The sequence below is a fragment of the Lagopus muta genome, chromosome 6, assembly GCF_023343835.1.
Source record: "Lagopus muta isolate bLagMut1 chromosome 6, bLagMut1 primary, whole genome shotgun sequence".
Lineage (NCBI taxonomy): Eukaryota > Metazoa > Chordata > Aves > Galliformes > Phasianidae > Lagopus > Lagopus muta.
In genome coordinates this window covers 55,974,794-55,988,562 of record NC_064438.1, presented here as the reverse complement: position 1 = coordinate 55,988,562, position 13,769 = coordinate 55,974,794, and the positions used below count along the sequence as shown (strand labels likewise).

Here is a 13,769-nt window from a genome sequence, read left to right as displayed (position 1 = left end):
GAGAAATCCTTTCTTCCCAGCAAAACAGAAAGGATTCGAGGAGAATGTTTGTGGCTGCAGGACGCTGTTTGTTCTTGTCTGTGTTCACTTCTCTACTGTTTTTGGCACGGCTGAAAGGGCTTTGCTCCATCTGAATCCTTTTAATGCTGACTGTAGGCTTTTGTGTCCTCACAGTGAGCAAATGGATGATCACAGACCACACAGATGCACATGAGAGAGTGTGCTAGAATTTCTCAGTGCTTTCCCCCCACCTCCTGAGCTGTTATTCAGCAATTTGTTTTTCATGCTTGATAATTTCTGCTAGGGGCTCAGTATCGCCAGCGTTTTGTTTCCTGTTCCTAGTTGTACAGCATAGTTTAGGCATCTTTAACAGTGTTGGAATCCAGAGCAAGAGGTTTCCCTGTGTGCTCTTGGGGCCTGCCTGAGCTGGGAGTGCAGGCTGTGTGCTTTCATGCTATTCTGAAGCTGCTTTGGGCCAACCAGCCAGCAGATACCTGAGTGCAACACAGAAAGCAAATTGCCTGTGGGAGTCTCTTGGTTTCCAGCAAGATGCTGAATTTTCCTTTCAGTGTGCTTGGAATTGGCAGAGGAGCAGGGGGGGCTTCCTTTATGCTCTGCTGGGGAAGACTGATGCGATTCCTGAGCATCATGTCCCACTGAGGCTTCATGTAGGTCATGGATGTGCTCAAAGCACGACAGGCTTGCTGAGACCCTTAAATCTGTGGGCAGAAGAAGCCAAATGGCTGGGCAGTGGTTCCCTGTTCGGGCTTGTTCAGAGGACAGACTCTGCATTGCCTGCCTAGTGACTCACCACCGTTTCTGGTTTTAGACCTGTATTCAAAAATGCACACTTTGAAGTCTTCTTGGCAACTCTGTGATACCTGAGTTGGATTCCCACTTGCCTGAGGCTCCTCTTGTGCTTCCAACTCAATGGCTGTGTATTATTGCTGTGGGGCATGAAAGCCTCCCCTGTGCACCAGTCCCTTCTCGTTTCCTTTGCAAGCCGTAACCCTTCTATGTGAGCTTCTAATTCTTCTGTGTCAGCTGGGATTTGCTCTCCCAATATAGAAATCTTCTTGTATTCTAACTGTAAGCTTCTTGCAAGGGCAAGGCTCTTCCTGTGTTCAGGGAGCACAGGGCTTGGTCTGCTCCAAGCCCAGTAGACCTTCAGCAAACCAGACTCTGGTCTCAGGATGTTGGTATGTTCCTGGTAAAAGCATCACTGGTGATGTCAGTGCATTGATGACATGATTTGAAGTCTGTGGCCAAGGCCAAGTTGGGTTTAGGACAAGGATGGGGTGTGCTGGAATTCCTCAGGGCTTCCCTCACAGCTCTCTGGACTGTTACTCAGTTCTCTGTTTTCACGCTCGATAATTTTTCCTATGGTCTTAATATTGCCAGAATTTAGTTTCCTATTTTTCATTCATATTTTATTCTCTTCTGGGGTTTGGGTTTGCCTTGTGGTTTGATATCACGTCCAGAGCTGTGGTGAGAAAGCTGGACCATTCTCCATTATCTTAGGGGCACTATCTGAACCAAGCAACCTTCTTAAGTTTTTACTTTCTTTTTACTCCCCTCCAGTCTCTTGGCATACTTCTCTTGGATAGGGATACTGGGTGCCTCAGACTTGTGCTTCCATTTCCTTAAGTTAGGGGGCCACCTAATGACTTATTTGTGCAGCCTGTTTTTCTAATGAAAAATGCTTTTGTTTCTGTAAGAGCATGGCAGATCTGGAGTGCACTTGCTTTGTTTGTGTCTTTCTGAACACTTACAGAATCAGTGATGAAGATGGATCTCACTGATTTATCTGCCTGCTGCTGAATTCCTGCAGCAGTTCATTTCCAAACTTAGACCGATGGAATATCTTTCTGATTCCATGCATTGTAATCAGAAATGTGCCATGTAAATTCATTGCTCTGTCGTCTGCATATTGCTTTTGGAGCGAGGCTGTCCTCTGAACTGGGAGCTCAGTTTGAATTACTGTCATAATATGCTGGGAAGAACTCTTCAAGTTCTCACATTTGTGCTATTTTTCCCCCCAGATCTGTGTTGTGCTTTGTCTTCTTGCTAGCAACACTATAAATGTTACCAACTGTACAAACAAAGCGATGGGATTTTTTTTCCCCCAAAACTGTCAGCTGGCAGATTGTTATCAGATTTAAATCTGAGTTATGTTGTTTTAACTGAATGCTCATGACCTTTTGCTTCTTGGCATTTCAGACTGAAATTAAATATAATGCATAATGATACCCCATCACATGCTGTTTCGAGGCAAAATAAATAATTCTGTACTGAGTCCAAAGCAAATATATCCTCCCTTCTGTGTTGCAGAGAATGCTGAAGTAAAATTTAAAGACTTTGTGATGGCCATGAAGAATATGATCTTCACTGAAGATGAGGCCCGTTGTGTAGTGGAGGTGTTGAAGGAAAAACCTGGTGCAATTCACGACGTCTTACAAAAGGTGAATGTCTGTGGGTATGGGGGAGAGGAGGCTTTTAGATGGGTAGAAAGTGGAGGAGACACTGTCAAATGAGCTAATGGATGTTTTGTCGCTGTTTCTGCATTATGGCTTTGGAAGACTTTTTTCCAGCTGGTCTGTGCCTGCTTTTACATGCAGAAGGCAGTTGTCAGATATCTGCCATCTGCCAGGGCTGGCTAGACAGGCTGATAGCTCCTAACTGCTCGTAAAGGGCAGCCATAACCATCAGCAGAAGCTATGTAATGTAGGGCTGTTGCAGCTGACGCAGTGTGTTGGCATGGGGGAAGGCTATCTGGTGACTTTAGCAGCCATCTCTCACAAATATGTAGGAAAAACTGTGATAGGAATTAAGGAAAAAAAGCAACAAACAGGACTCCCTCTTAGAAACCTTACACATTAAAGCGTTCTGGCTATTTTGAATGTGTTTCATAGGACCTTAGGATACCTCAGATTGGAAGGTCTGCGGTCCATTCTCTTGCTCAAAGCAGGGTCTGCTCCCTGGTCAGCCTGGGCTGCTCAGGACTTTATCCAGTCAGGCTTTAAACCATGAAGAACTGAGGCTGAGTAACTTCTCTGGACAACCCATTCCAATGCTTGGTGCTTCTTTACTCCCTAATTTCTGCAGTTCTGTATTAAGACAACAGGGTGATGACCACCAGTATCTTACAATACTATCGAAGGCGATCTTCCAACCAAATTGAGAATGGGTTTGTGGGACTGCAACTCCCCTCTGCTTCTTTTACTAGCAGACTTTATTTAACACAGTCTGAATGTGTATGTGTAGAAGGTTTGCCCCTTGTGGCAGTTATTTTATTTTCTAAGGCCAGTGTACAAGTGGCAGGACAGCAGGGATCATTCCCTCTGCTTCTGTGTCCCACAGCACCTCTAAAACTTGTCATTCTCCCGCACAGAGATGTTACTGTTGTAGCTGGAGGCTCTCCTGAGTGGAAGGGGGACCAGACCAGTGTTCCCTGTTTCCCTTGTAGTGAGCTTTCAGGAAATCAGGTGGTATTTCTACTCCAGGTTGGATTATGCCTGCTTTGAGCATGGGTGGGACCTGGTGATGTTGGCAATCTCTTCCTCTCTCATTTATCAAATGATTCAGCATGGCTGTGCTGTTTTCCTTTATTTCTTTAATGACTGCTCTTTGTTTTTCCCAGTGCCACCAAAGCAGCCATCTTCCAATGTGGGAGCTCCTTAAGAGCCCATTTATTCTCTTAATTGGTTTCAGTGCATTTGAAAATGCATTTCCTGGTCCAATAAAACCAGCGCTGCAGGATCCATTAGCAGCAGGGCTGGGTACTCGTGGTGCCATGTATGCTGTGCACACAAACCATGTGAGGGCATGAGGGGGTGTTGCTTCCTTTCAGCCTCACTCTGCTGGTGTACTTCTGGCATGTATTGACCACTCGTGTGTGCTTTTGCTGCAGGCCAGCAAGGCAGAGTCGGCTGCAGCTATGCATCAGCTGCAAGAGAAGGAGAAAATGCTCGCTGCAATGAAGGAAGAGGCAGCTGTTGCAAAGGAGCAGTGCAAGCAGCTAACCCAGGTAAATGCAAAGGAGTTTGTGTGTGCAGAGAGCTTTTGGATAATTGCAGGGGCTTGGAGAATGAGCAGCAACAAATTCTGGCCTGTTGAGGTTAGTCTAAATTAAAAGCTGGAATCTCTTATATTGGGAAGGTGTTCCAAGACTCTGTGTTAGTTTTTATGATGCTATTAGTGTGTTTGTGCAGAGCTGTTTGCCAGTAGTTTTTCCAGGTAGCTCACTCACTGGCATTTTTAAACTGAGGCCATTTTTCTCTTCAAAAGGTTATTAAGAGCAAATGCTTTTTTTTTTTCGTGAGCATTACATGGATATAAATATAAAACACCTCTTTTTCCATTGCAGCTTTAATTGAGTGTACATATTCCAGTATTTGGATGCTTGCTTGCTTCTAGGCACAGTAATGATCAGCTTTCTTTGAGAAAGCTGCAGCAAGTTTGAATGCTGCTTGGCCCCTTGAGTTGCAGCACTGATGGTTTTAGACTTACAGTTGTACCACTGTCGAGATAACTTCATGAAACTACATTTATTTTTTTTTTTCTATTGAATATTTCAAAGGAGAACAGTTACTGTGGAAAACTGAATTATGTCAGTGTTGTAATAAATCAGAGACTTGGCAGGGGTAGGATTCTTATGTTTTGGGTAATTTGGAAGTAGAGTGATGTTAGAATCAGGAATACTGTGGGACAGGATCTGAGCAGAAGGAGTGTGAGTGCCAGAGCATGAGTGTGGAGGGGGAAAAGCCATCTACAGGGTGGTGGTTGGAAAGCAAGGCAGGGTCTGCAGAGAAGAGGGGTGGTTGTTAGTTTTCCAAGTTTTGTTAGGGGGAGGAAAGGGAAGAGGAAAGATGAACAGGCATTTCTGAAAGCTGAGAGGAAGCAGGTGAAGGCAGAGCTGCTGCAGTGCTAAGTCATCAGGGTAAGCAAAGGGAAAAAACTCAACAAGCTTTTATCTTCTAATTAACATGTTCCTTTGAACACACTGTTGAAAGCTATGGAGGGACTTAGAAAGTGAGGTGCAGAGATGTCCCTGGGGCTGTCAGTGCAGGTGATATCTGGAGAGGATGAATGAGAGCAAGGAGTGCCTGACCTCTGTGGTGTTGAGGGTGTGAGAGCTGGTCTTGCCAGCATCTGTGGCACTGCCTTGGTGGGGTGCATGGGCTGGTGAGGGTTGTAGATGAATGGCAGAAGTTGGTGGAGGGGTAGAAGGAAGCCAGAAAATGTCATGCTGCCTCCCTCTTGTTGTATCCTAGCAGATGGAAGACCAATGACACTCGTGTTTGAGAAGGCTTTGTGTTAAACTATCTCCTAATGTCTTTGGTTACTCTGTGAATGTATGCTTGGGAGCTTATTATGGTTTATTTTTTTTTCTTATTCTGAAGAAGACAGCTTCCTGAAGCCAACTCACTGGCTCTAAAAAGAGAGAACAGCTTTTATTGAAAATGAAATGTGGACAAAGCTTATAATTACTCTGAAGAGGTGGAAGGTATTCAGGCTAGTTATTTGGAGCACTGAAACGTTGTGGCAGGGCTCTCCGTGCTGTCGGAGAGGCTGACTGCTAATGTGGGCACTTTGGATCTCTGGAGAAGCCTCTGGCACTGTGTGGAGCTACGTTGTGTGGCATAGCTGGAGGCACTTGGAGTTTGAGTGTGCAAATACTCCTGTGAACAGAGCTGCCTGAGCCCTGCACTCAATGGTTTTGCTTTCTGCAGCAAATGCACTTATATTGCAGATTAGCAGCTCTGTGGATTTCTCAGGTGTCCAGGTTGAGTTACTGGCTAATAAATAATCCAAATTGAACTGTGTATTTTCATTTGGAAGTTATAATGTGGCATGCTGGTGGAATTCAGGCCTTATTGCTGGGTGCTAATACCCCATCTCCCATGGCAAAACTGTTTTCAGCGTTGGCTTTGCAACCTGCTATAAAGCAATTACATGCTCTGAAATGCTTTGTAGTTTTGCTGCAATTCTTTATCCAGTTTCTTTCATTTTGCTGTACCTGGGAGGAAAATCCAAGGTACGCCCTGTGCAGTATCTGTGACTTTAATTGTTAGGACTCTGTATTATCTGGCTAAACTTGATAGAAATAAGACAACAGGAGGTTGTTGTTTAAAGTGGCAAACCTCTTTTCTAATACATGTGAAATTGCTGATTTAAAATCCTCAAAAGGGTGCTGAAAGCTTGGCCAGTGTAGTTCTGTAATTTGTGAGTGAATGCTGGTGCTTGCTGTAGTTTGATGTATGCTTGATATGTTCCTCATAATCATAAAACATTGTGTCTGTTGGATTCTAGAAGAGAGTGGTAGGTGATTTCTTTTCTTTTTCCTTTGGTTTCCCACCCAAGGAGCTGGTTGCAGAAAAAGAGAGGAACGGCTTGCTTACAGCGAAAATGAGGGAACGCATCAACGCGCTGGAGAAGGAGCATGGCACTTTTCAGAGTAAAATACATGTTAGCTACCAGGAATCCCAGCAGATGAAGATAAAGGTAAAAGCTTTCGTAGAATCATTAAGGCTGGAAAAGATCTTGGGGATCCCCAAGTCCAAACCACCCCACCGTGCCCATTGACCACGTCCCTCAGTGCTACCTGGCTCTTGGACACCCCCAGGGATGGTGACCCCTCCTTCCCCCCCCCTCCACTCCCTGGGCAGCTGTACCACTGCATTACTACTCTTTCTGTGAAGAGCTATTTCCTAATATCCAACCTAAACCTTCCCTGCCACAACTTGAGGCCATCACCTCTCATCCTTCACTGTTTGGGTTGAAGTTCGTATACAAGCAGACCAGTGCTAAGAAACCTTTATTTTAGCAAAGAGTGCAGCATTTGTTATTTCAAGTCAGCTTCTGTGGAAGTGGTTGTTACCTGGAATCTTGAGTGCAGTGTGCTGATAGCTGCTAGTGTGACCCATCTGCATGAGGGTAGGGAAATTCATGGCTGATTCGTAAGGCAGAGTCTTATCAAAGGTGGCTGTTTCAGTCTGCAAAAGGCCAGTGCGAGGCAGCCTGGCTTGTCTAGATACTTCTGCTTTGTGGTATACTGAAATGTTAACCAATTGAGCATGAAACCTAATTGAAATACTCAACTTCAGGTAGACATTAATGCTGAGGATCATTTAGAAGCTGATAAATCTTGCTCTTAAATCTCAGCATGGAGAGATTAGTCAAGTTGATACACAAGAAGTATCGTTGATTAGGAAGGTGCTTTACTGAGAATATTTGAAGGGCAGCGCTTATATTTTTGTTTTTAGACCCTTGTTTGAATTTGTTATGATGTAGTGACTTCAGAAGGAGTTTTCAGCAGATATTTTTAAGCAAAATAGCCCTGCCTATAGCAGGGCCTGACATGTGCTTAGATATGTCATGCTGGTGTGTTCTCCTGAAAGGTTGTCACAGCATCAAGCCTGGTTTGTGAACATCCAGTTTCAGTGATATTTCTGTTGTATCTTGGCACTCTGGAGAATGCCAGCTCTGCAGTTCTGGAGCAGACACTGTTTCACCTCAACCTACACAGGAAACTGCAAAGTAAGAGGATCTTCCTGGAGGAGGTCTGGGGACCAAAGGGTGATTTCTACCAGCGTCTATAGCAGTCAGCTGGAGGAAGGTTGTGCAGAGGTGTGCTCTGGTCCTGCTCCCCCTGCTGCTGTTTCACAGTGCTGCAGAGAAGCTGAACCATAGCCATCAAAGATTCCAGATCCTCTTCATCTGTGTGGTGTTTAAAGTAAAAATAATACTAAACAAGGAACACAAAAAAACTACCACAAAACAAATACTAAAGAAAAACAACCCCAAGCTCATCAAAGCCCAGAGAGAACAACTCCTTGGATGTGTTGGTGCTGAGCTGGATGTGGCTGCTCCCCAATGGACCGCTCTCTTGCTGTTGTTGTTATTCAGATGTTTGGTATTTGTGTTATTTTTTGTGGACCTGTGCTTACAAGATCCTCACTGATGAGTCACTCATGGTGAAACTAGGTCTTGGAAATGGTGTCAGCTGCAACTGGTGCTGGAAGAGGAAGAACGTGTTATGTGCTGTACATGCTTCAGGATTTTCAGAGCAGGCTGTAGGACCAGCTGTGCTGGCATCTGGATATGCAAAGTCCGTTTGTTGTTCTTTCTTTCCCCTTTGAATCCTGTCTTTTGGTCATGTTTAAACTACTGTGAAGCAGCTTTGGGTTTTAGGGCATCTCTCAAGCACATTGAAATGTAACTGAAGCATAATTTTACCTAAAGAAAAAGATCTTTGTAGTCTCAACTTCAGGATGTTAGATCTGGACAAGCCTTTTTGCAGTTTACATGCTACAATCTGCGTATCTTTGGTTATTTCCAACTTTTCTGCTTCATTTACAGGCTTTGTAAACCTCTGGCATTAATCCAGTGAATCTATTTCTTCCTTGGAAAGGGAGATAGGTACCCAGTTATCGATAACTCAACTGTGCAACTGTAGATAGTTATCAATATCCTGAGTAATATTTGTGTACTATTTGAAATGTGGCCTTGATACAGTGGTGTAAAAGGAAACTGATGTTTTATTCAAGCAAGTAGAGCTGAGCTGCATCAATTTAGTGGAGGAGTGGTATGAGGAAGGGAAGTAAAGCTGTCCTTTTCCCCAGAAAAACACTGAATATTGTTACCTTTAACTGTTGTATAGTTGCATTTGCTGTGACATTTTGGTGATTTCTGATTTCTCTTTTACTGTAATCTTTTTCTCCCCTCTTCAGTTCCAGCAACGCTGTGAGCAGATGGAGGCAGAAATAAGCCACCTGAAGCAGGAGAATGGTATCCTGAGAGATGCTGTCAGCACTTCTACCAATCAAATGGAGAGCAAGTATGTTAGCAGCTACTTGGAGCTCTGCATATTTTTAAGCTTCAAGCTTTGCTTGAAGAACTCTAGCTTCTGCTCCTTTCATTTCCATTTCCTTGGCTGTCCTTGCATTTGTGTTTAAACTAGGTAACTGTGATTTTGGAGCATGAAGGTACCTGTTTGTATTTATGTTGAGCCACAGCTGTCAAAACTGATTAGTGTCTTTCATCAGATGAAGCCTAGGCTGCTAGAGGTCTGAGGTCTGACAGGAAGAACTGCAGGAGTGCTCAGTCATAGCCAGTGTATTTGGTAGGGTACATTTGTCCACCTGGCTTTAGGAGAAGTGCTATTGCAGATCTCTTGGGAGGACAGCAGCTCTGACCTTATAAGTTGGTCCTGCATTAAAAAGGAAGATGTCAGTGTATTGCAGTGATGGTACCACTGGGTGACAGCTGGGTGAATCCCATCCACCATCGCTTGGAGAATCAAAAAGCACCTCAAGGTGTCATCTTTTTGTGAGTTATGACTTAACTTTACAACCACACACACAGTCCTCTGTCAGCTCAGGGACAAACTGAGTGCCTGATAAGGGCTGTAGGCACATGGGTGAATTGCTGCTAGTGGCCTTCTGCCCTCAGGAAGCCAAAACCACGCTTCACATGCTCTCAGATAGCTGATTTGTTACTGTTGGAGACTGGAATGTCAGAACCCTGTCATGGCTTGGAAATGTTGCTGTGTCTTCATTTTCTGGCTGGTCTGTTCACGCCGAGGTGCTACTTCCTTATGGACCATTCTGCCAACAACTGCTGAACTGCTGAGCATAATGCAGCAGATGCACTTTCTGCTCCCTGCCCACTTTCTGTAATGGCATATAATAAGGGCAAGTCCTCTGATTGTAGAGATGCCCTGGTTGTAGAAATGAAGTGTTGTAATTACCAAGTCTTGAAAAAAATGCTTCATTTGGGCAAATATAAATAACATAATGCTTTTTGTTTGCTTATACACAGAGAGGAGCCTTGCAGAATTCTTGCCTTGTGTGATACAAATGCAAATGCATCTTCACTCCCTAAGTGAGAGAGTGCATCATACACCTTCACAAGTCGAGAGTGAGTCAGGTCCATGAGGCAGTGTGTAGTCCAGAGAGATTCCCACAGTTAAGTCTTCAGTGAGTTACAGATCAAGGATCCTTCATGGGAGGAGGAACAGAATGTGAATTTGTGAGACTTTTCCATGTGCTGGCCCTTTTTGTATAAAGCCATCCAAATTATAACCATCAGCTTTCAAACATTTTGAAGGAGCTGCTGCTTGTGGCTTATGGAGTTCCCTTTTGTTTCTGGCTTTGGGTTATAGCTGCTGTGCTGACAGCCAGCATTCCAGACCTCATCCCTTTCCTAGGGTAAAACAATGTGAGTGAAACTCAGCACAGCCCTCTGGCTGCAGATATAACACTTGATGTTTGACTAGCTGTTGGTATTGCTTATGCTTCTTGGAAGAGGGGAAGGAACTGAACAAGAAGCTGTAAAAATGTTTATTTCTAGGCAGGCAGCTGAACTGAACAAACTGCGTCAGGACTGTGCCAGGCTGGTGAATGAACTGGGAGAGAAGAACAGCAAGCTGCAGCAAGAGGAGCTCCAGAAGAAGAATGCAGAGCAGGCAGTGGCTCAGCTAAAGGTGACTTTGCTTTTCTCTGCCTTGCTGAGTTGCACTTGAGGTTTTTATCTGAGCCAAGTCCTGAGCTGGGCAGGATGGAAGGAGTGTGAGAATTGCTTCTGCTGTTTCCCTGGCCACTGGTCTCTGTCTGTTGTCTTTAGATACACAAATATCAATTTGTGGATAATTTCTGAGCCAGCCTGTGGGCTTATTTAATGCTTTTATTCAGTACCTGTATTTTCAGTGATTACAGACTATGACGACAACTTGCCCTCCCAGGTGAATATCTTTTAAAAACCTTAATTGGTGATGCTGAACTTTGTTTTCTACAATTCAGACAAGATTTGTGTCTTGGTTTGGCCTGGTTTCCATGATACTTTGGAGCAGTTCATCCAAATAGGATTTTTTAATAATTCTTTTACTTGTTGATTGTACCATAAAAATTAGTCTTCTTTGTTTGGAAGCTCCACACTTTTGCTTCAATGCACAATTATTTTTTAGAAGTATACTGATATTTTGATGTATCTTTTTTATTTTCTGATGAGATCGTCAGCTCAGAAGTTCTGTCTGCCTCCAGTCCTTGCAGGTGGAGAATTGATATCTAGGGCTGAGATGTGGTTTAATTTACAGATGTGTTTTATGTGGCTAGACCGGCTCCTGCTGTTAATTCTGAACTTGCAGAGCAAAAATGCTGCACTTCCGTACTACAGAAATCATCCTGTTAAGAGCCAGTGATTAAATTGTGTTCACAATTTGCCTTTCAAATTAATGGGATAAACTGTTCTGGGAGGAGGATTACAGGGCGCTCTGTCTCTCTGATGCGCCCTAATGAAAACAAGGAACAATTTTCCTTCCTTGCCATATGTTTTGGGAATAGCACTGAAGAGGTGAACTCCGAATGTTTCAAAACTAAATTAAAGATTAGACTTATTTTCATCAATTCTGTCTTCCATGTGAAGGTCCAGCAGCAGGAAGCTGAGAGACGATGGGAAGAAATCCAGGTTTATCTCAGGAAAAGAACAGCAGAGCACGAAGCAGCACAACAAGGCATGTATCAAACAAGAAAATCCCACATAGTGCTAACTGCAGTGATCTTGCTGTATTAAAAAAGAAAAGTATTAATTGGCTTAAGTGTTAAATAGAGCTCAAATTGATGTCAGTAGTGCTTGCACACCCTGGGGAAATCGTGTGCTGTGATACAACTTTAAATGCTGATGAGTAGAACCTTGGCTTGCTGGATCAAGGCTTCTCATCAGCTTCCCTGTTTGCAGTGCAAGTTACTTCCCCCTAGAGTTCAAGTATGTACTTCTGAATTTAAATCCTGATGTTTCTGCTGCAGATGTGCAGAATAAGCTTGTCGCCAAAGACAACGAAATCCAGAGCTTGCACAGCAAACTTACTGATATGATGCTGTCGAAACAGCAGCTGGAGCAGAGGATGTTGCAGCTGATTGAGAATGAGCAAAAGAGAGCTTCTAAGGAGGACTCTATGCAATTGAGGGTGCAGGTATTGCTCACAGATCTTCTTCTTTCCCCTTTGTGTCTGTGGAAACAGTAATAACCTTGAAATGCTGCTTTAACTAAGCTTTCCCACTGGGAGCTTGCATGCAGTGTTGGGAGGAGGACTGGAGCCGTTTGGGAGCAAGCATGTAATAATCCTTGCTGGCTGCAGGGAAACCAGCAGGTGTGTGGTGGGGTAGGGAATATTTCCTTTCAGATGAAGTGGGATGTTACACTTCCCTCAAACCAACCTATCTCTGTGGGAGAAAGATGGCATCTCCAAAATATGTGAAAATTAAATGCTAAACTGTTCTTACTGATAGAAGCACAACTAGGAGGTAATACTAGCAGAAGTTGACCATCTACAGATCTCAGCCTGCTTTTCTTTTTCTGCTCTCTTACTAGGAGCTGGTAGAGCAGAACGATGCTTTGAACACTCAGCTTCAGAAGCTTCATTCACAAATGGCAGCCCAGGTACAGCATGTTCCCTCTTCCCTTTCTTCTGTAGTCTTTAATTGTGAATCTTCTATAAAAGACCTTTTTTTAAGGTGGATGTGAGATGAGCAATAATGAAAGTGAAGACTTGTTAGCATCCTCTTTTGTCGTGTTCTCAACCTGATTTAAAACTTAAGCTTCTGCTCTCCTTTCTTTGAAGGGAAGATGTCCACCTGTCTCTTGTACTGCCTTTCATTTAGAACTAGGAGTGGACTACCATTCAATTTCCTTTTTTTCTATACCTTTTCATGTGTGGGTATTCTCATGTGGTTCTTTGGTCTTTTTGCTGTCCTCCCATGAACCAGCTGATAGTGTTTTTCCCCTTGTCATCAGATTGAGGAACAGTGACTTAAGTGGCTGCTGTATAAAGCTCTGTTCAGTCCACTGGGGAAAGAACACCTGGCAGAAAACCCCTTTGAGGAAGTAGGGTTGGAGTGGATAGGTACCTGTGTGGACATCAGGGCTGATGAAGTGGTTTGACAGTGGGGTGTCCCATAAGGCAGCTAAGCTTAGGAGACAAGTGCTGGTGATTCCCAGTGCTTGTTTGGAATCTGACAAAGAGGATCTTCTGGTTGTGTTGCCTTGAGCAGAAAGGGAAGGGATATTAGTATGTGCTGAGATCCTTTCTGTGTTGTGTAGCTAGGAAGTACTTGAAATCTGCCTGGGTCAATTTGAAATAATGAGACAAATCTTACAAGTTCTATTCCTGGTTTGCTGCAGAGGTTGATTCTTTGCCTTGCTTTACTCTCAGCTGTGGTTGTTTTTTTTCTTTTTTTTCTGCAGACCTCAGCTTCAGTCCTGGCAGAAGAACTGCACAAAGTGTGAGCATTCATTTCCCCTGGTGTTTGGGAGATGTCACTGGCTGCTATCACACACCACCTTTCCTCAGTGCATGCACAGTGTGCATGGGAGGGAAGGGTGAAGGAATTGTTGTCAATGCTTTTCACTTTCTAAATGAGATTCACTTTAGAGCTGGGAAAACACTTCCTGCAGACTTCCTTTCTGTGTCTGATCTCAGATTTGCAGCCTGTTTATGGGGGTCTGTGCTGCACAGAAAGCAGTGCCTCCTGTTGTTTATGGGAATCAATGCAGCAATGTGTGTGACCATTTCTCCCTTTGGGAGATGGGGTAGTTTTGTTTTGGAGCTAGAAAACATCCCATAAATGTTTGGCAAGCAGATAGCATTTGAAATGGAGGGAAAAGCTTTTGGACTCAAAATGTGCTGTCAGCAGAAATGTGGGTAGGACCTGGACTGAAGGGCTAGCATGTATTTTGTGTTCAGCTTCCTGTTTCATGGGCAACTTTCATTC

The 13,769-nt window shown here is 43.8% G+C and overlaps 1 protein-coding gene across 10 annotated transcripts in view; it reads left to right on the top strand.

Annotated features, from left to right (window-relative positions):
• Nucleotides 1-13,769, top strand: part of KTN1 (kinectin 1) — a 70,000-nt gene that overhangs the window by 24,661 nt on the left and 31,570 nt on the right. For all 10 annotated transcript variants that reach the window (XM_048948069.1, XM_048948063.1, XM_048948066.1 and 7 more), the window contains exons 5-13: nt 2,332-2,462; nt 3,911-4,027; nt 6,364-6,504; nt 8,733-8,839; nt 10,354-10,486; nt 11,425-11,512; nt 11,805-11,971; nt 12,370-12,438; nt 13,243-13,280. In XM_048948069.1, coding sequence (XP_048804026.1) covers nt 2,332-2,462; nt 3,911-4,027; nt 6,364-6,504; nt 8,733-8,839; nt 10,354-10,486; nt 11,425-11,512; nt 11,805-11,971; nt 12,370-12,438; nt 13,243-13,280 — 991 coding nt within the window. The remainder of the gene's footprint in view (nt 1-2,331; nt 2,463-3,910; nt 4,028-6,363; nt 6,505-8,732; nt 8,840-10,353; nt 10,487-11,424; nt 11,513-11,804; nt 11,972-12,369; nt 12,439-13,242; nt 13,281-13,769) is intronic.